Raw genomic sequence first — 22,274 nt, 5'->3', positions numbered from 1 at the left:
GGTTCAACATATGCAAATCAATCAACATCATACACCACATTAACAATAGAAAAGTCAAAAACCACATGATTATCTCAATAGATGCAGAAAAGCATGTGACAAAGTCCAACATCCATTCATGATTAAAACTCTTACCAAAGTGTGTATAGAGGGAACATACCTTAACATAATGAAAGCCATTTACGACAAACCCACAGCAAATGTAATATTCAGTGGAGACAAGCTGAAAGCCTTCCCACTAAAATCTGGAACAAGACAAGGATGCCCACTCTCACCACTGCTATTCAACATAGTAGTGGAAATCCTAGCCACAGCAATCTAACAAACAAAAGAAATAAAAGGCATCTGAATAGGAAGAGAAGAGGTAAAACTGTCACTGTATGCAGACTACATGATACTATATATAAAAAACCCAAAGGACTCAGCCGAAAAACTGTTTGAAATCAATAAACTCAGCAGAGTAGCAGGATATAAGATTAACATTCAGAAATCAGTCGCATTTCTGTATACTAACAATGAAATATTTAAAAAGAAATACAAAAATACAATACCTTTTAAAATTGTACCCCCAAAAATCAAATGCCTGGGAATACACCTGACCAAGGAGGTAAAAGACTTATATGTCAAGAACTATAAAACATTAGTTAAGGAAATTAAAGATGTAAAGAAGTAGAAATATATTCCATGCTCCTGGGTTGGAAAAATTAATATTGTAAAAATGGCCCTACTACCCAAAGCAATCTACAGATTCAATGCAATCCCTATCAAATTACCCACAACATTTTTCACAGAACTAGAACAAACAACCCCAAAATTTGTATGGAACCACAAAAGACCCAGAATTGCCAAAGAAATTCTGAGGAACAAAAACCAAGCATGACTCTCCCAGACTTCAGGCAATATTACAAAGCCATAGTCATCAAGACAGTGCGGTACTGGTACCAAAACAGACATACAGACCAATGGAACAGAATAGAGAACCCAGAAATAAACTCAGACACCTATGGTCAATTAATCTTTGACAAAGGAGGCAAGAACATAAAATGGGAAAAAGACAGTCTTTTCAGCAAGTATTGCTGGGAAACCTGGACAGCTGCATGCAAATCAATGAAATTAGAACACATCCTCACACCACACACAAAACATAAACTCAAAATAGCTTAAAGAGGAGTTCCCCTCGTGGCTCAGTGGTTAGCAAATCTGACTAGGAACCATGAGGTTGCAGGTTCAATCCCTGGCCTTGCTCAGTGGGTTAAGGATCCAGCATTGCTGTGAGCTGTGGTGTAGGTCGCAGACGCGGCTCGGATCTGGCGTTGCTGTGGCTGTGGCTGTGGTGTAGGCTGGACCCCTAGACTGGGAACCTCCATATGCCATGGGTGTGGCCTTAGAAAAGACAACAACAAAAAATGGCTGAAAGAATGTAAGACAAGACATCATCAAACTCCTGGAAGAGAACATAGGCAAAACATTCTCTGACATCAACCTTACAAATGTTTTCTCAGGCCAGTCTCCCAAAGCAACGGAAATAAAAGCAAAAATAAACCAATGGGAGCTAATCAAACTGACAAGCTCTTGCATAGCAAAGAAAACAAAAAGACAACTTACAGAATGGGAGAAAATACTTTTAAAAAATGCAACTGACAAGGGCCACCTAACACAGTGACTGTCATTTCATAGGATCACAAGCTAGAAACACTCAGCTAAGCCACTGCACAATTCCTGATTTACAGAAACTCTGTAAGAGAATAAAAATTTATTGTTGTTTTAAGCTACTGAGTTTGGCAGTAATTCACTTTATAGCCATAGGTAACTAAGACATACAGTATCTGACATAGGAGGCTTTCTGAATTCTAAGCATCCTCACCAGAATTAGTGTAGGTTGTACTACATCCTAGGAGTCCCATTGCTGCATTTAGACAAATGAGAGGTTACAAAGCTAATCACTGGGCTGCTTCCCCTCCATGTTCAGTGTTCCTGGTGTTTGCATTTAAGATGCTGAAAAAAGATGAATTTTTAATAAACCTTCTAAGTTGACACTAATATGAAAAATATACTGTCTCCCAAAGGGCCTTTGGCCTTACCCATTTCCCAGAGGTTGCTCTCTGAGAGAAGGAGTTTCTAGAGCTTGTGTCTAGGGGCCCCGCTGGTTGCCAATGGACCCTCACAAGCTATCCATTCACAAAGATCTAGGAGGAAGCTATAGTGAGACAGCAGCAGGCCTGGAGTGGAGCCCTGTTGCACACAGACAGAATGGCACTTCCTTTGACCATTACTCACTTACGCCAATGGACTGTACTGGTGTGGAGCTATAAATGAATAGATTCCATGTCAGCCTCTCAGGATGAACTTGAATATGCAGCCTGAGTACATAAATAGCAAATCAGAGCAAATGCACATAAGCTCAGACACACATTGAGCAGGAGAGCAGACTAACCTTCGTGAGAAGCTATTGTGTGTCTGGAGTTTGCACACTCTCTTTCTGCACCCAGGTGCCCATCTGTGCAGTTCTGTGTCCAAATGGTGTGTCTGTTCCCCACCCCCTTCCCCAGGCACTGCAGAAAAGAGGCCTGCTGGGCCCCTCCAAAGTGCTAGTACTCACTTAGGCTCCTCAGGGCAATCCCAGACTCCTCTAGCCCAGGGCACTATCTGAGGAGCCAGAGCAGGTCTTCCTTGTCCTTGGAAGCCACATGCATCCCAGACATATCACCTCAATCAAAACCTGGCTCTCCAAGGTCAGCAGGAAAATAACAAATCATTTAGCCCTTACAACAGCCTCACGTGGCAGATACTATTATCATCTTTTATTTTACACATGAGGAAGTGACATGCTGAGTAAACTCATGGAAAGTCACCTTCCTTTGGCTAGTTTCTCTAAGTACCTCTAGACAGTGGTACCTCTTTTTCTAAGTACCTCTAGTATGACATGGGAGGCTTTCTGAATTCTGAGCATCTTCACCAGAATTGGTATAGGTTGTACTCCATCCTAGGAGCCCCATTGCTGGGTTTAGACAAATGAGAGGGTACAAGGCTAATCACTGGGCTGCTTCCCCTCCACGTGCAGTGTTCCTGACGTTTGCATTTAAGATGCTGGAGTTCCCATCGTGGCGCAGTGGTTAAAGAATCCGATTAGGAACCATAAGGTTGTGGGTTTGATCCCTGGCCTTGCTCATCAGGTTAAGAATCCAGTGTTGCCGTGAGCTGTGTGGTAGGTTGTAGACTTGGCTTGGATTACACATTGCTGTGCCTGTGGCATAGGCTGGCGGTTACAGCTCCAATTGGACCCCTAGCTGGGAACCTCCATATGCCTGGGGTAGCGGCCCTAGAAAAGACCAAAAAAAAAAAAAAAGCATTTAAGATGCTGAAAAAAGACAGTTATTCTCAAAGTGTACTCCTGGCAGCCAGCAGCATCAGAAAGCTGGTTAGAAGTGCATATTCTCGGAGTTCCCATCGTGGCGCAATGGTTAACGAATCCAACTAGGAACCATGAGGTTGCGGGTTCGGTCCCTGCCCTTGCTCAGTGGGTTAATGATCCGGCGTTGCCGTGAGCTGTGGTGTAGGTTGCAGACGCGGCTCGGATCCCACGTTGCTGTGGCTCTGGCATAGGCTGGTGGCTACAGCTCCGATTCGACCGCTAGCCTGGGAACCTCCATATGCCGCAGGAGCGGCCCAAGAAATAGCAAAAAGACGAAAAAAAAAAAGAAGTGCATATTCTCTTACTTTCCCCAGACCTATAGAATCAGAAACCCCAGGCATGGGTCCATCGGAGCTATGCTTACCAGCCATTTGTTAAACATTTTCATTATTAAAAATTAAACCATACAGACCCACAGTTAGATAAATTGTATTAAAAACAAAGGCAATCAATGGATTAACAAAAAGGTCCTACTGGGTAGCACAGGGAACTATATTAAATATCCTATAATAAACCATAATGGAAAAGAGTAGGAAAAAGAATATATAAATATGTGTAACTGAATCACTTTGCTGTACACCAGAAGCGAATGCAACATTGTAAATCAGCTTATACTTCCATAAAATAAATTTCAAACAAATAGAACAAAACCCAAAGGTGATCAGTCCTTAAACTGTATCACCCCCTAATGGTTTGATTTCCTTGTTGGGCTGTGCTCTAGAGCCTTTTGACCTGATTGTATCTGTATGGCAGGAGCATTATGGTACATTTCTTCCTATTGCCAAGTTCAGTGACATCACGAAATCAGCCATGGGGGGTATTTGTATCACAGAAGTTGACAAACCGTACAAATCAGGTTGCCTTACCTTTTTCAGAGAGCCTGTTCAACATTGACCACAATACCACCAGACCTGGTGCTATGCGTTTTAATAAACCCTGGGGTGACTCCGATGTCCCCTCAAGGTTGAGTCCTTGCCCGAGTATTTCAGTGCATGCTTCATACTGACTCCTTACATGTCCTTCATCATAGCCTTAACAAACATCATACTAGAAACAGGAAATCAGACTGACTCTGCTTCCCTGCCCCTCCTCTCTCTGCCTCTTCCTCCACCCCCAAGTGCCTGAGCAGAGTGCTAGGATCAAAGTCGTGCTTTTAACTTGTGGGAGGCAGGAGAGATCTGGGGGACCAAAAGCCAGTTCTGAGAGCCCTAAGGCGGCCACACTTGGATTCTTCTGAGTGAGTGGTGAGCATGGCCCCAGAGTCCCAGGCTGGCTCTCCTGGGCAGCTTCTTCCATGCAAAGTCAGCCAGCAGCTGCTGTCACAGATGTGGGAGGGAAGGTGCTCCAGCATGTGACACAGCCCTCGCACATCCCAGCTCACCTTTGCCAGCAGAGGGACAAGGGGGCTGGTTGCTTCACCTGTCTGACCCCCATCTGCTCGTCCAAGAAAGTGGGAATAGTAGTACCCACCCCTACAGGGCCTCTAGAAAGATAAAAGTCCAGTAGAGAGCCAGGAATATAGTACAAGCTCTGTAAACAGGAGCTGCTTTTCCACATAGCTGGAATAGAAAGTCAGGTCAGTGTCAATATTGTTACTCCCATTTTGTGGATGACAGGTATTGAGACATAGAGGGGAAGAAAAAAAAAAGAAAAAAAAAAGTTAAGTGCTCAAAAGTACAGAGACAGTTACCGAAACGGCAAACACCAGAAACATCCCATTAGCCAGTGACGGATCTCATCCACACCCTATAATGAGCACGTTTCCCCATCCTGCGGCTGCGGTCCTGATTCATTCCCACCAGCTCCAGGTTCCCTAGAAAGAAACTGTTAATTCAGTTACAGTGATTACCAGCTGGCTTTCTGGTTTATTGCTATAATTTCTCTAAAACAAGCCTCTGTGGATAACGACAGTGTTCTGCCTTTACGTTGCTTAAATGGGAAAAGGTATTTCTGTGTGTGTCTCTGGAGCACAAGATTCTAGCAACCACATGGAGGATCCAGTCACCTTTAAAGCCAAGAATTGCCTGGAAAAGGTGCGGCGGAATGAAGAGCGCTCTGCAGGCTCGCATGGGGGTGGGGGACTAGAGGCAATGACGTGGGTAAAGCAGGTGACTACGCCAGTTCCCTGGGCAAATGCAGTTGCAGGAGTGCTGTTCCCCCACCCAGTGTGGAGCCCTGACATACAGTAATATCTGGGGTTTATTCAGCAAATACACAGCTTTCACTGTGTGTCAGGTAGTGCTCTGAGGGTTTCAGAGTACTAATTCATTTAATGCTCAAAACAACCCCACATAGAACTATTATTAAGCCTATTTCACAGATAAGGAAATTGGGAAGTTTCACAGAGAGGTTAAGCAATTCTCCTGAGGCCACACAGCCAGTAAGTAGCTAATCCAGGATTTGAACCCAGGCAGTTAGACTGTAGGTATGGAATTTAAAAATGAGTTTCCCATGTAGAGAACCAAAAGTGTGTAGTGAGGGCTTTGTGCAGTCTGAGCTGAACAAATCTGAGCATGAATGAGAAGCCTCAGTGGAGATCAGTCACTAACATAGAAAAGGGGAATGAAGGAGGCCCTGCCCAGCCTGGTGGGTGGGAAAGGGTGAGTCAGTGTAATTATAACAGCACCTTGTCTAGAGCAGGATTTTCTGAACTGGAATCTGATATCTCAGTGCCCCTGAAAAGTGGGAGTTATGATCTCATTGTATAGACATGGAAACTGAGGTTCAGAGAGGTTAAGAGGTTGCCCGAAGTCACACAGCCTGAAAGTACAGGGCTAGGACTCAAACCCAGCCTCCCCATGCTCTTCCCCTGCATCTTTCATCCTGGCTACTAGATTTGAGCATTTAGATAATGGGGTAGGACCCACAGGGAGCCCCCCCCCCCTGAAATGTACACACACTGGTTTATCAGGCTTGTGGCACCATCTGCCTGGGTACCTTCTGCATGGTAGCTGACTCCCATGCATAGGTAAAGAGGTAAAATCTCCCTCAGCCAGCAGGGGGCAGAACTGAGCTCACACAGATCTGTGCATCCTTTCCCCCATGTCATCATCTCCTGGACAGTTAGGTATGAGGAGCCTTCCACTCCCCGACTCTCCTGCTGAAAACTCCTGCCCCAGAAAGCTTGCACATGGCCGCACTGGGACAGGGGCCCCCAATAATGAAGCCTTCCTTCCTGCTCCTGCCTTGGGCTTCCATGCCTTAGCCAGGGGAGTGAACCCCATCTTCTCCAAGGGTATGTACAGAAGTGAACCTTTCCACAGAAAAGAAACTCATGGACTTGGAGAACAGACTTATGGTTGCCAAGGGGAGGGGGAGGGAGTGGGAGGGACTGGGAATTTGGGTTAATAAATACAAACTATTGCCTTTGGAATGGATAAACAATGAGATCCTGCTATGTAGCACTGGGAATTATATCTGGTCATTTATGATGGAGCATGATAATGTGAGAATAATGTATATATGTATGTGTGACTCGGCCACCTTGCTGTACAGTAGAAAATTGACAGAACACTATAAACCAACTATAATGGAAAAAATAAAAGTCATTAAAATTTAAAAAATATGTAGTGTCGCCCTACTGCATGGGGGACCCTATGCAGGGCCTCCTATGCCTGGTCCCTGACTTGGAAAGGAGGCCTGTGCTCCTCCCAGCACCCAGCCAGGGACCCCTGACCCCAAGGCCCCACCCTCTGCTCTCCAGGAACCCTTTCTTAGCCGTCTCATGCCTCGTGTTTGTGTTTGTCTCTCTACTTTAGGGATTTATTTCTCTACAAGGGACCCAGGTGACTGAACTTCTTCCTGGCCCCGAGGACCCAGGAAAGCACCTCTTTGAGATCAGCCCAGGTAGGCCTGCACACTCTCAGCTCTGTGCTGGGGCTGACCCTGGTGGCCCTCATGGGCATGTCCCCTCACCTCTGGCCTAGGAAGGGCCACCTTCACAGCACTCCTCTCTGCAGGAACTCTGGCGCTGTCTCCAAGCACAGTTCAGAAATTTGGGCCAAATATAGAGGATATTGCAAATGTGGGGTAAAATTATAAAATCCAATCAAGAGAGTTCCCGTGGCTCAGTGGTTAATGAACCCAACTAGTATCCATGAGAACGCGGGTTCGGGTTCAGGTTCAGTCCCTGGCCTCACTCTTGGGTTAAGGATCTGGTGAGCTGTGGTGTGGGTCGCAGATGAGGCTTGGTCCCACGTTGCTGTGGCTGTGGTGTAGACCAGCAGCTACAGCTCTGAGTCGACCCCTAGCCTGGGAACCTCTGTATGCCACAGGTGTGGCCCTAAAAAGACAAGAGATGAAAATAAAAAAAGAAAACCCAATCAGTTGTCTGGATAATTAGCTTTTGGTGAGAGGAAAATGTGGATTTTTAAAATCACTGTAAGACAAGGGAAGAAACCAAGTGACGGGGCACCTTAGGGTGAAGGTCCAAACACAGTTTCTGGGTCACATGCAAATAAGTCCAGGCAAATCCCTGGCACAGGTTCAGAGTGTTAAAATAAACCCCATCATGAATCCCTGAACAGAGATCTGGGATGTGATGGGAGCAAAGGAGCTAATTTACTTCAGAGAACCGCTGTCACGTTGGCAGTTACGAAACCGTTTTTTAAAGTTCCCAGTTTTAAAATGTGATTCTTATTGAACTAAGTAAATGTATCTTGCACATGAGTCAGTCCGTTTATAGAGGGGCCGGCTTCTACAGTGAGGTGGTGTTTTCCTTAGCTTGACTTCTGTCAGATCCGAGCAGTTTATCCCATTCCCAAGAAAGCCCAGGGATGAGAGCAGGAAGGGAGGAGAGCCAGCAGGTGCGCCAGTGAGCGGGTGCTGCTGTGGGCACCTAGGGCTCAGTTCCAAAGGGGAGCTTCTGGGGGAATGAACTCAGAGGAGTATCATCCAAGGAGTGAGGAGGCTGGGAGCTTACTCACCAACTCCCACTGGGCCGTTAACTGAGAGCTGCTCCTGGGGAGGTTGCCTGTGGCATTTCTGGCCTGCACAGCACTTGGCCAAATTCCCTGCATTCAGAGAGGGTCTTGGGGCAGAGTGGCAGGTGCTTAAGGAAAGAGGCCACCAGTGTGAATGGGAACAGTGAGTGCCCGGGGGTCTGGGCAGGGCACAAAGAGCATCACAGGCAGGTCATCATCACATCCCATCACATGCCATCCGAGTTTAGACTTCCTTCTGGGAAGTGGTAGCTATGGACTGAGTGTGTTAGGGCCTCACTGGGGTCCGTGAGCCAGTAAGTTAAAAGTCTAAGAGCAGCACGGCCGCTCAACCACTCTGATGAAGTGACCTGGCTGTGGGCTGTACACCCTGGGATGGATCAGCCCAGGCTCAGGCCAGCAAGAGATCACCATTTGGAGCAGGAATGAAAGAATCCAGGCCTGGGAGTTCCTGTCGTGGTGCAGTGGAAATGAACCTGACTAGCATCCATGAGCCTTAGCTCAGTGGATTAAGGATCCGGCATTGCTGTGAGCTGTGGTGTAGGTTGCAGACGGGGCTTGGATCCAGTGCTGCTGTGGCTGTGGCATAGGTCAGAAGCTACAGCTCCTATTCGACTCCTAGCCTGGGAACCTCCACATGCCCCTATGCCATGGATGTGGCCCTAAAAAGACCAAAAAGAAAAAGAATCCAAGCCTGGGGTGGGGTGTGTTCTCCCTGCTCTGTCCATACTAGGGATTCCAGGAGGCACAGGCTGCAGGTGAAGTGTAGGGAGACCCTCTCAATGGCATCCCCCATATGCACAGTTCAAGTACCTGTGGTTACAGGTGGGTATTTAATCTACTGCAAGAATCTTGATGCTAAAAATGCACACTAGAAAGTGGCAACAGAGGGATCCTAGGGACAGAGTGGAAAATAGGGGCTTGGTTGACTGTATATGTTGGAGACCACTGAACAGCTGGACTCTGCAAAAGACAACTCTCTGTGGGCACAGAGTTCTAAAGTACAGGGTCTCCTTCAAAGACAAGATATTCATGTTGTTCTATAAACAACTGCACCATGTCCTAAGGGTACCCCCTTAGGATCTTGTCATTGGCTATGCCTGTTCTTTTTTTCTTTTTCTTTTTTTTTTGCCTTTTCTTGAGCCACTCCTGTGGCCTATGGAGGTTCCCAGGCTAGGGGTCTAATTGGAGCTGTAGCCACCGGCCTACACCAGAGCCACAACAACGCGGGATCCAAGCCACATCTGTGACCCACACCACAGCTCACGGCAACACCAGATCCTTAACCCACTGAGCAAGGTCAGGGATCGAACCCGCAACCTTGTTACTAGTCAGATTCCTTAACCACTGCACCCCACAGAACTCTGCTATGCCTGTTCTTGCCTACAATCTTGTCCCCTTCCTTAATCCTAAGAATACTAATCTCATCACCTTCCCCACTAAGCTCATCTCCTCCCTTAATAAAAGTCGTGTGGGCTAAAGCCTAGAGACCCTTTGTTCTGTGGAACAGAGTACCCCCCTTTCTAAATGTTAAGTAGTCTTGTGTGTTTTGTTATTCCGCGCTGTCCCTCTTCCAGGATTCCCCATTGCCCTGCAGCGCTGGACGCAGCATGTAGAACAGGAGTAAAATCATCTGCTAAGAAGGTAGAGAAGAATGAAGGAGGGCAGTGAGGTGGGCAGGGCCCTGCCATGTGGAGCAGGGGAACCGAACCCGACACATGGAAGCAAGGGCTGGGGGAGGCGCCCAGGTCCTGGGCTGAGAGTTGGGGAGAAGTGAGGTGAGGCAGAAACCGAAAGGTAGGGGTCACCACGCCTCACCATAAATTCAGCAAGGCACTGAACATGTGCCCCAAGGACCAGACGGGAATGACCACCAGAGTGCATGCTCTTTATCTGGGTCAGAGGTTTTCACAGGGATTTCTTTGACTCGGGGTGGAGGAGGGGGCGGGGAGAAGATCCATTTGCCATCTAAGGTAACAGTCCCAGTTCCAGGAAGTAGGACCTGGACATCTTTGTGGGGCTACCACCATACTCAAACCAGCCCTCTAAGGTAAGGGGTAGTGTCACTGCCTGTTTTATGAAAAAGGACACCGGGGGTTAGGAAGGATGGATGACTTGCCCAAGGACACACAGCAGGATGGCAGTAAGGTCAGGGCAGTCTGGCTTTCAAAGCCGCACACTTCAGCCACTCTCCAACACAGGCCAAGTCTGGCATCTTTCCTACCTGGGCCTGAAAGGTCTAGGAATGCACTTATAGAAAGAAAAGTCCCCACCCACTTCTTCCCAAGCCCAGCAGTGGACTAAGCACCAGGTATATGTAGATCCAGGTGCTGCACATCTCTGTCCTCTTGCCTTTGAACTTGCAGCCACTCCCGAAGCCCTGGAACAGGGGCTGTGAGACCTCACAGGGAAAGCAGGTCAGGTGGTGGACAGTGAGGGGCCCCAGACACCCTTTGGGGAACCCTGAGGAGGAAATACTCAATCACCTCCAGTGGATGCATCTTGCTGGCCAGGGAAAGCCATGCTGGTATCCAGTATCACATCCAGTATCCAGAGGAAGGGAAACTGGTCAACTCTTGGGCACCTGAGAGAAAACCCAAGAATGATCATGCATGAGATCAATTACTTGAATTTTAAGTCATAGTTCTATCCGTGGTCTTCAAGAGTAAGGAAAAATTGTACAGTGAGTGCCATCTAGTGGAGAGACATGCCAATTGCATGACAGGTCATGCGTGTCCTCCATCCCACCCCCCCAACCATCTCAGCCAGGCTGCATGGCTGATTCTTGATGGGCTCTGACAGTCACTAACTAGTGGAGCCGCAGTCAAGCTCCAGAACCCGGCTTTCCACCAACACTCTGAGCTTGGCTCCCTGTCGGATCTGAAGGAGGCAGGCCCCCAGAAGGGGCTGGGGTTCAAGGACTTTGGGTCCCCTTTCCACCTGGGCCTCTTCTCCAGCCCAGTAATTGCCTGGCCAACCCCACTCCCTCCCAGCCTTTTGAAAGCTGTCTGCCCCTTGCAGGACCTATCCCATTGGCCTCTCAGACTCTCTGCAGGCATCTAGCCACAGGCCAAGCTTTAGCCTTCCTCCAAATCTGCAGGGTTGGGTTAAGGGGTGGAGAGGCTTGCTTTTGGTGCTCTGGGCAAAAAGTTGCTAAACCCACTCAATGCTCAAGTTTGGTGAGCCAAGTTAGGTGATCCATAGAGCTGTGTAGCTCGTTGCCAGAATCCCTCTTCTGGTATAAGCATGAAGCTACCGCAGGGAGGCAAGTCCACTGACTACAGGGATTCAGATGGGAGCCTATGTCTTGCTGGCAAGTAAACACTAGCCTATCCTGGCTCCTCTGTTGCTAGGCATGTCCTTCAAAGTCCCTGATTATAGGTGGCAGAAGCCAGCTCTGACGAATGCAGGCAAAGGGGGAAATGGCCAGAGGCTATGGAGCCACATAGAATCAACCCACGGGAAGCTGGAGAGGTGCCTGTGGAAGGGCAGATGGCAGGGCTGCTCAGGGCTCCCAGAGCCAGGAACAGAGAGAGGGTGGGTGCTCTGTGCAGGGAAGGCTGAATCCCATGGGCTCTTCAGTCCTGGCAGCATGACTATCTCAGGGTCTGAGGTCTGGGTGCCTGTGTTTAGGCTACATGCCTGCCCCTGGTGACACCGGAGTGATGAGGAAAGGCCCATCCACTCCACACCTGGGCAGACTGGCCCACCTAGGCTTCATACCGTAGGAACAAGGACCCCCAGGTGCTTCCAGGAAGGGAAAAGAGGTGCCCTGCATCAGACACGGTCCACAGCTGTCACTTTAGGGACCAAGTGTCACACTGACCTTGGCTCTTTCTGCAAAACCACACCGGAGCCTCAGGTGTGACTACCTTGTGGCATTTCCTCCTGGAGTGTAAGGACCCCAGCGTGTGGGGCTCAGGATAATCCGAATGAGACTCAAATGGCTGCCCTGAATCCCAGAGCAGGGAAGTGCTGTCTTATGGAGCAGGGGGAGGATACAGAGGGTGTCATGGACCCTCTGATGTCTGGGCCCAGTTCCCAGTGAAGGGCACCTGACTGCTTTGGGCCCCACAGACCATGTTTCTCAAGATAGGGTGCTGGAGGCTCTGGGCAAAGCTGCCAGGTCAGAGATCTGGCAAGTGCCTTTCTCTCCCACAGAGCCCCTGCTGCCTCTCCCACCACAGTGCTTGGGGTCCCCACCCATACCCCAAACTCCCGGTGGGCATCCTGCGGGCAGCTGACCTGGGCAACATGGCTTTGAGGCTTAGGGTCTGCAGCTCCACCCAGGCCTTGGGGGCTGGAGCATGAGCAAAGTGACCAGTGGCGCCCCCCAGAAGTGGGGGAGACACGGGATGGACTGCACCCAGGCATGCTGGTGACACCAGGGTTTCCTAGGGCAAGTCTGCACAGAAAGGAAATTTCCAGGGGAGAGAGTGGGGAGGCCGAGCCCTCATGCCGTCTCCCTGTTTGCTCCCATTTGCTGCGCTCTCCCAGCCGGGCATGCCTGTCCCCACACCATCTAGCTCTGGCCAGTGTTGTAGGCTGTCCTGTCCAAAGCCAGGGGGAACTGGACAGAAGCCCGACCCTGCCACCCAGGCCCGCGTGGGCTCGGGCAAGTCACTCGATGTCCCCGTGACTCTGTCTCATCACTTGTAATTTGGTGATAATAAAGCCAAGTGCCTTGGGTTTAGTGAGGATGCAGTGAGAGCCCAGGGCCTGGCTCAGCATAAATGCCAATGTTTTTTCTCTTCTTCCCTCTTCCCTGAAATCTGTCTGTTTATCATGATTATTAATAATAACACTAACACACTCCACTCAGCCATCCCTATACATTACCAGTCCCAATACTGTGTGGTGAGGACTCTCTCTGACAGGTGTCCCCAGGGCTGAGAGCCCAGAGCAGAGGGTGGGGGCAGCTGGCTTGGCTGGTTAGGGAAGATCTCACTCAAGCTGAACCTTGACAGGGAAGTGAAAATGACCCACGTAAGAGAAGGTCACCCCCAGAATGGTCCAGAAGGGAGGTCAGAGACACAAAGCACAGAGGCCTGCAGAGGTGTGTGGTGTGGAGACTCAGCGCATAGAGGACCAAAGTGGAAAGGTGCTCAGGGCCAGGTCATGAAGGGCCTTGGATGCTGGACAAAGAGGCTGGGACTTTAGCCATTGCCCATCTTAAGCTGGCAGGAGGGTGTGTTAGAAAACGCACCAGGGGTAGTGATGCGGGTGGTGGATTACAAGGACCAGGCAGGAGATGAGGAGATGAGCTGCCACTCCTTGTTACCACCATCCATGCTCTGCCCCCCAGCCTCACCCCAGCCAGTGTCCACAGAGGGGACCAGTCTGACCTGGAGGAGCAGAACAACAGGCCCTGCCGAAGCGGTCACTCATGAGGGAGGCAACCCAGAAGCCAGGCCACTTAAAGTCAAGCTCGGATCCTTTCTGTGCAATTCCAAACTCATGTGCCAAGTTCTTAGCAAGGGGGCCCTGATCATGTGCATGGCTTTGGGGTCTGTTTAAATGGGTCCCAGACACAGCTCAAGCTCTAACTTCCTGAGGGAACCAGATCAGATTTCCTTGGTTTCTCCAACTGTAAGATAAGAGGGTCTCCGAGGTGTCCACCTGCCCTGGTAGAATGGCACCAGAAGACTGGCCTTCCATAACCAAGCTTACTCCATGAGAATGGGTTCCAGCAGTTTCTAGCAGCTGCACTGGGTCTTTGAAGCCTCTCTCGAGCATTGAGCTTACAGCTGCCTCCTTATCTGCCTGCAGCTTTGGGCAGATAGGAAAAGTGCTGCCTGCTATCTCTGCAGCCTGACCTTGAAACGCAGCCAGCACACACAGATTACCCTGTAGAAGCAGACGATACGGTGCTCCTGACATCCCCAGAGCATCGCTCATCTCATTAGCGGCCTCCTGAGCGGGATGCCAATCTCAGCCTATCTCGGCACCTGGTACCAGCCAGCCGGCATATCAGCCTGACCCCATGTGGCCCCGCTGAGTTTGCCTGCAGAGTGCCAGACGATGGGAAGTGACTAGAAATGAATTTAGAAAGTCATTCACCGGCTCTCTCCACCCCCGAGGGTGGGAGAAACAGCAAATACAAGAGGGATTTCTCAAACTTCCCTGATTTGTGGTCTGGCCCTCCTGTCTTAACCTTACTTTTCTCAACTAAACACAGGACCAGGCGTGGGGAACTCCCATGCATGTCCCTGGGAAGAAAATGCCCTCGAAGAGCAGGCTGCAGTTCATTCCCTTGGCCAAAATCATGTTCTAGAGCAGCCCCTTTCAGTAGAAGTATTAAAGGAAGCCAGCCACCTTTGTAATGAAATTGACAATCCTGTTGCTCAGTTACACCAGCCGCATTTCAAGTTCTCAGCAGCCCCATGTGTGTGGTGGGGCCATACTGCACAGCACACGCTTAGGTCAGGGGGTGACTGGGTGCAATGCCTGACGTGGACTAGGTGCTCTTCAAGTGGCCCTAAAATGAAGGCAGAGAGGGAGGGGGAGCACCCAGGTGGGGGAGCCTAGACTTTGGAGTCAGGCGCTGAGATTCACATTCTAGCTCCACCAGTCACGAACGGCGAGAACTTGGGCCAGTAACTTACATTCTCTGAGTCTCATTTTCATCCTGATCATAGAAATAAAGCTAACTACTGGGCAAGTTGGCTGTGAACATAGAGTGAGCTAAGATGTGTGGACGAGCTGAGGATGCTTCCCCACCCTCCACCAGCCTGTGCTTTCTCATCCCGAGTTACTGATTCCAGGGTCTGTGTGGGGCCTGAGAACCTGCATTTCTAACAAGCTCCCAGGTGCTGCTGCTGCTCCTGCTGGTCCAAGAACCATACTTGGACCGGTTAAAGAGAGCTCACGGAGTAAAGGGGGAATTTTTCTTTCTTTCTTTTTTTAATATTTGTTCCAGTTTCTTTTTTCTTTCTTTTTTTTTTTTTTTTTTGGTCTTTTTAGGGCTGCACCCACGGCATATGGAGGTTCCCAGGCTAAGGGTCGAATCAGGGCTGTAGCTGCCAACCTACGTCAGAGCCACATGCCAGATCTGAGCCATGTCTGTGACCTATACCACAGCTCACGGCAACGCTGGATGCTTAACCCACTCATCAAGGCCAGGGATTGAACGTGCAACCTCATGGTTCCTAGTCAGATTCGTTTCCGTCAGGAACTCTGGAAATTTTCTATTTAATACCTTTCATGCTGCTTTTCCCCTGTTTTTGGAAGACGGAGCCCTGCATTTTTATTTTGTACCAGGCCCCACAAATTATCTACTTGGTCCTGAGCAAGGGCAGCTATGGGAATGAGGTGCCCAGAGCACCGTGGAAGGGCAGCTGTGGGAGTGAGGTGCCCAGAGTCTGTGTCCGTGGAGACAGGAGCTGGAATTAAGGAGGTCACCATCCCCACACTGTAGTAGAAGAGCCCTACATAAACAAGACTGACTCCTACATGGTGAGGGGGCTGGAGGCCACCACCCTCCCTGCAGCTCTAAGCTGCTCCGCTGAGGAGGGCAGAGGATTCCAAGGGGTTCAGTGGCCACATGGATGCATGTGAAGCTCTATGATGTGGGAGGAGTAGGCGGAGCTGTTCTCTGTGGGGTCCTAGGGACAGACCAGGCATGGGTGTTTTTTTATTTGCTACTTAAGTGGTGCACTCACTTGGGCACAGGGATATGCTTGTCGGATGAGAAGAGATGACTCATAGGCACCCAGGGTCCCACCCTCCTCCTGGAGGTACAGCACACACAGCCACCAGCTACCAGGTCTCCCTCCCACAAGCCACTGGACCTCATTCTGGGGGAGGAAGTCCAGCCAGGCATCTCCCTTTCCTGCAGCCTGATGCCCTACCCTGTGCACTGGTGCTGTCAACCAGGGCAGCAACTGTCCCCACTGTGTTCCACCCTGAGACTCTTCAGGGTAGGTGCCCCTGACCCCAGCCCTCCACCAGCCTAGAGGAAGGGGGTGGCAGAAGTCACTGGGCAGAGGTGGGGAGGGGGGCTGTTGGCCTGGGGCACCAGGAGGCAGGGAGTGGCTGAGCATCCTAGAGGCAGGAGCCTATAGGGGGCAGGACCATGGGAGAGCTGAGATTCCAGGCTCTCACACACACTGCACTGGGCCATCAGACTTCAATTACAAACCACAATTTTTTTTTTTTCTTTTTACAGCTGCACTGGTGATGTATGGAAGTTGGGCTAGGGGTCTAATAGGAGTTGCAGCTACCAGCCTATGCCACAGCCAGAGCAACACAAGATCTGAGCCACATCTGCAATCTACACCGCAGCTTGTGGCAATGCTAGATCCTTAACCAACGCCAGGAATCAAACTCGCATCTTTACAGACATTCTGTTGGGTTCTTAACCCACTGAGCCACAACAGAAATTCTCACTATTTTTTTTATATACTCTTTTTTTTAAATTCTTTTCCACTATGGTTTATTATAGGACATTGAATACAGTTCTCTGTTCTCTTCAGTAGGATCTTGTTTTTCACAATTTTTAAAACTCAAAGTATAGTTGATTTCATTTCAGGTATATAGCAAAGTGGTTCAGTTATACAGATATGTACATATATATACTTTTTAGATTCTTTTCCATTATAAGTTATTACAAGATATTGAATATAGTTCCCTGTGCTACACACAGTAGATCCCTGTTTATTTTATGTGTAATAGTGAAAACATAGATTTTAAGACAAAATTATTGACAACTTCCAAGACAGCCACCAGAGAGAGCACTGAATTGCTAGGGCAGGGTCCTTCTGAGTAGGGGGGCTGGGTGCCCCTGCCCTGGTCACAAACCTGTGAAGCCGGCCCTGACTGTGGGCTTCTGGCTGTAAACCCAGGACCTGATTTTCTCCAGCCTGAGAACACAGCCTAACACCCCTCATTGATCCCTTTCTGCAAATTCACTAGCCCTCAGAGCCTCCAGTCATAAATGAATTCAGTCCACATCTTATCAGTGCCCTTATCCCATTCATAAACTTGGCACCAGAAAGGGGTGTGGCTTCTCCAGGGGCTGAGCTGCTCCACCCCTCAGAGCCCAGCCCCATGTTCTTCCCATCCAGCCCTGGCCCTGGGCCTGAAGCCACGCCTGCCCTCTGTCTCCGCCCACCGCCTCTTTGGTTCCATGGATAGAAATGCTGCTGAATTTCCTGCAGAGTCTCCACTTCTCCCAACCCTAATCCTCTAAAGCCGATGGGCCTTTAAACGGCCCTGCCTACACCCAGAGAGGGCCTCAAGGAAAGTTGCCTTGGGAGGTGAGGCCTGCACCTGCATCCTTGCTAGTCAAGGCTGTGGTCCCTTAGGTGATTAATCTGCAGCCATCTCTCTTGAATGAGGCCAACAGAAAGAGCCTCTAGTGACCCACCCATGCTGCCTACCTGGGTCAGCCTGGTTTTCTGAGTGTGTAATGTGGTCCTTACCCCAGTGCACTGGCTCAGCCTTACCTCAGCATGTGACACTCGCCCTGACTCCCTGACCCATAGCCTTCTGATCTTCACACTGAGGGCCACCTGCATGGCCTGCAGGGACTCCAGGAAGTGTCCTGCCCTGGCTGGGGAGGTGCATGGATCCAGACTCCAGGCTTGCCACTGACATCCTCATCCCAGCCAGGTGACCCGCCCCCTTTCACCTTAGGGCTTCTCATTCAAACCTGCACTTGCTTCTGCAGCTGCACCTTTCACACACAATTGAAAACACCTCTTGGTTTTTTACCTTCTTCACCTTCGGAGGCTGTTATGTTTCTCTCATCAGATGTAGGGCTCCTCAGACAGGGTCCATGGCTGAATCACACCTACAGCTGCAGCTGAGGAGACACACACAGTCGTGCAAACGTCCTGGGGCATGACACAGCCTGACTAACTCTGCACCATTCGCTGTGGGTTAGATCCCAAAGAGCCTTGTCTATCAGGCTCAGGCATTTGGACAATATTATAGGCAAGGAGGAACCACTGAAGTTTCCTAAACAAGGGAAAGGAATGATCATATTTATTAACAACAATGAGAAAACTGGATTGAGTATGGGGTAACAAGGTAGACCTGGAACCAGTTAGGGCGCTGTCTTAATAGAGCATCAGGCACTGGATGCTGACGAGCTAGAACCAAGCAGAGGCCAGGAGAATGCAGGTGACTGTGAGACAGGATGGCCAAACCTGGTGAAGAATGGGATGCAGGAGGCAGTGTCCAGGATGACTTCCAGGTTGCCAAGAAACTAAGAAAGGACAGACAGGGAGATGTAGTTTGGGGATAAAGATGACTGGGTTATTGTGAGGGCACAGAAGCCCAGGCTAGCAGCTGAGACAACCTGGATTCAGTTTTGCAGGGCACATGGCTTGTTAAGTGCTCAGTTCCACTCCCATGTTCCACTGTTCCCCCATTGCAGGTAATGCTCTTCCCCTATTCAGGACCAAGATCCATGATCTATGAAGCCCTTCTAGACTCCACCCCAATGAGCTACCCACACCCCTCCCCACAACAAGTCTCTTTATGTTTACCCTTTTTTTTTTTTAGGGCTGCACTCACGGCACATGGAAGTTCCCAGACTAGGAGTTGAATCGGAGCTACTGCTGGCCTACGCCACAGCCACAGCAACACCAGATCCGAGCCGTGTCTGCAGTCTGTACCACAGCTCATGGCAATGCCGGATCCTTAACCCACTGACTGAGGCCAGGGATCCAACCTGCATCCTCATGGTTGCTAGTCAGATTGGTTTCCACTGAGCCATGACAGGAGCTCCACAAGTCTCTTTAATGATAGAATTCAAAAGCCAGACTCCGAACTCACTAGCTATATGACTTTGGTCAAGTTGCTAACTTTACTGTGCCTTAGTTTTCTCATACATAAAATGAGAATAATTAAAGTATGTGTGCCTTGGGTTAGGGATGGGAGGGAAGGGGTTGGCTGTCACTGTAAAAGGGGACCAGAGGGAGCTTTATTCTGATGATAAAGGTAAATATCTTGATAGTGATCTGTACATCACATACCTACACATGTGATAAAACTGCATGGACGCCCACTGCCTCAATACACACCGCACACATGCACACACACACACCCCAGTCTTTGTATAACTGGCTAAATCCGAATCAGCTCTGTGGCTTGTACCAATCTTAGTTTCCTGGTTTCGATACCATGCTGTAGTTATGTAAGATGCTGATGGTGAAGGAGGCTCGGTGAAGGGTGCATAGGACCTCCCTGTGCAGTTCTTTGCAGCTCCCTGTGAATCTGGAATTATTTCAAAAGAAAAGGTTTTTTTTTTTTAAGTACCTACCCCAGTGTTTTCGTGATAGATGCACCTGTAGCTTAGAATAATACCTAACCTGTGTTAAGTACTTAATAAAGTTTAGCAAGTATTATAGCAAGGTGTCTGCAAAACCAAGAAACAAAGGGTGAACTTATTTTTAAAGAATAGTTAGTAACCTTTTCAAATAATATGCTCTTTTTTTTTACTTTTTTAAATTACTCAGTGGATTTTATTACATTTATAGTTGTACAACGATCGTCACAACCCAATTTTATAACATTTCCATTGAATATGCTCAATGGTTTTCATCAACCTCCAGACACCTTTTCAGGTAAAATGCCCCTAATCATAAAGCAACAGGGCCAATTGTTTATATTTAAAAGTAAACAAATACAGTCCTATCTCAGAATTTTGTGACTTTCTGGCTATTCTGTGGCTTTGATTGATTGACCCCATGTTTCTTAGAGGTGTTTCACCTGAAAAAACATTGAGAATGGAAAAATATTGCGACTATTATTTGAAAATTGGCAAGTGCACTATTTACCAGCTTCTTTGACATGTCCTGACTTTGCAGACACCTGTGTGTGGCCTCCCCACCCCGTACACTTGGTGACTGTGCACGCGTCTGCCTACTCTCTGTGTGGCTGCCCCTTGTGTGCCCTGGCCCAGACCAGGCACAGGACCATGTTTACTCACTGACAGAATGAAAGGCCCCTCACTGGAGGAAACCTGCTAATTCCTTCAGGAGCAACTGGTCCTGTTCCCAGGGCAGCAACAGGAATGAGTTCCCCATATTAGTATTTTCCACAGAACACAAGCAACATGAGATTCTTAAGTTTATTTGTTGAGTTTCTTTTCAGAAAGAGGAGTGGAAGGGCACCCTATAGTGTATTAGTTCAGTCTTCCTGACACCTGGGCAAGGGGACCTTACCCCCCTGTTGTACAGATGTGGAAATGGAGGTACAAAGGGTTAACTTGTCCACAGTCACATGACTAGTACAGATGAAATCTGGGGGCCGTCCAGGTGAGTCCCCCTCCAGGGTCTCATTTTAGGCTGCTGACAGGAGCCCAGGTGGATGCTGGGCACCACGGCTCTGAGATAGGGAGGGATGCAGACAGAAATCCCTCAGCTAGAGCTCTGCACACCGGATAGGAAAGGGTGATATGCAGGAAGAGGTATGCTCAGTGCCAGCTCAGAGCAAAGATGCAGATAAAATTCTTTGCAAGTGATCTCAACTAGACTAAATCTCTAGATAAATTAGGATGCGGGGAGGAATGTGGCAGGGGATTAATGGGTTGGGGGTTGGAAGACCCAGGTCGCTTCTGGGAAACCAAGCGTGGGTACAGAGGCTCCTAAGACAGGAGGCTTCAAGTTAGGAACTTTCTTAGAGACAAGACTGTTCTTTAGTCTAGGTTCTTCCTGCACAAGGTGTGGTCCATGGGCCAGCCTGGTGGTCCATGGATCACATGGGAGTTTGTTGGAAATGCAGGTTCTCAGGCCCCAACCAGATCTACTGAAACAGAATCTGGGTGATAGCAATATATCCATCGGGTGATTTGTGTACATATTAAAATGCAAAGCAATGCCCTCAAGTGAAACAACTCAGAGGTACCCCTCTCTGGAATATGAGCTCCCAAAGGAGGGGCTTGCATCTGTGCATGTAGAGCCTGGTGCCTGCCTCTTCAAGATGTTTGATAAATGAAACCAATGAAGCAGCAGCAACTCTAAAGCAGGAAGGGAGTTGAAAGTGATAGAGGCAAACAGAGACAAGAAATTGAGTCTAGTTCTCAGGCTACAGACCAGGGCTGAGTCCAGCCCACAAGACGTATTTTGTTTGGCTCATGAAAGAATTTTAAAAGCAAAAGGTTTTACCCATAGATAATGTAAATTTCTATAGGGTGAATCTGGGCTTGCTTTCTCCATCTAAACAGTTAACAGGAGCTCTGTAGCAGCTGTCCCTTTTTGACAGAGCTTGAGTGTTCTCCAGTTGGCCAGAATCCCCACCACTCCCTATTGCCCCCATCCCTGCCACCTGCTTTCTCAGTTCAGCCTGCCTACCTGATGTCTCTGTAAGGGTTTGCGTCTGTGAGCTCTAGTGTAGATAATTAAAAACTCAAAATCAAAGATGGCTAGAAAATGACAGTCATTGTGTATTGGTGGGGTCATTTGACACCCCCATTTATTTGTCCTGTGCTATTGTGGTTAAGGGCAAGGTGTTCGGTTATACTATATGAGATTCAATGCTGGCTCAGACTCTGCCCAGGTCTGGGGTCTTGGGTGAGTCATATAATACATAATCCCTTAAACTTCAGACTCTTCATCTGTGAAATAGACTCCCTAAAAAGGCAGCTCTGTGTACGGCATTAGGCTCCTGTGCCTGAACTTGGTTAGCAATAGCTACTTGCTAATTAGTAAGATGTTAGTAATTGCAGTTGCCAGAGCAAAATTAAGCACACAGGAATGCAGATGTTTATTTCTTGCATCTCTAAAATATCAGAATTAATTCTCAGTATTTTCCACTAAAAGGCGTACAGAATATATAATAGTTAAATTCCGTGAAGCTAAATATTTTATACATTTCAAATAGAAATTGTATACATTTGACAAGTATGAAGTGAAACCATAAACCTATGAAATATAAATGTTAAGAATATTACCCTTCTAATAAAATTCTCAGTA

The 22,274-nt window shown here is 48.6% G+C and overlaps 1 protein-coding gene across 11 annotated transcripts in view; it reads left to right on the top strand.

Moving 5' to 3' along the window:
* Window positions 1–22,274, top strand: part of ARHGAP22 (Rho GTPase activating protein 22) — a 218,772-nt gene that overhangs the window by 102,790 nt on the left and 93,708 nt on the right. For all 11 annotated transcript variants that reach the window (XM_047759995.1, XM_047759990.1, XM_047759994.1 and 8 more), the window contains one exon: window positions 7,171–7,258. In XM_047759995.1, the coding sequence (XP_047615951.1) occupies window positions 7,171–7,258 (88 nt within the window). The remainder of the gene's footprint in view (window positions 1–7,170; window positions 7,259–22,274) is intronic.

The sequence above is a fragment of the Phacochoerus africanus genome, chromosome 15, assembly GCF_016906955.1.
Source record: "Phacochoerus africanus isolate WHEZ1 chromosome 15, ROS_Pafr_v1, whole genome shotgun sequence".
In the NCBI taxonomy this organism is placed as follows: Eukaryota; Metazoa; Chordata; class Mammalia; order Artiodactyla; family Suidae; genus Phacochoerus; species Phacochoerus africanus.
This window is presented reverse-complemented; position numbering and strand designations above follow the sequence as displayed.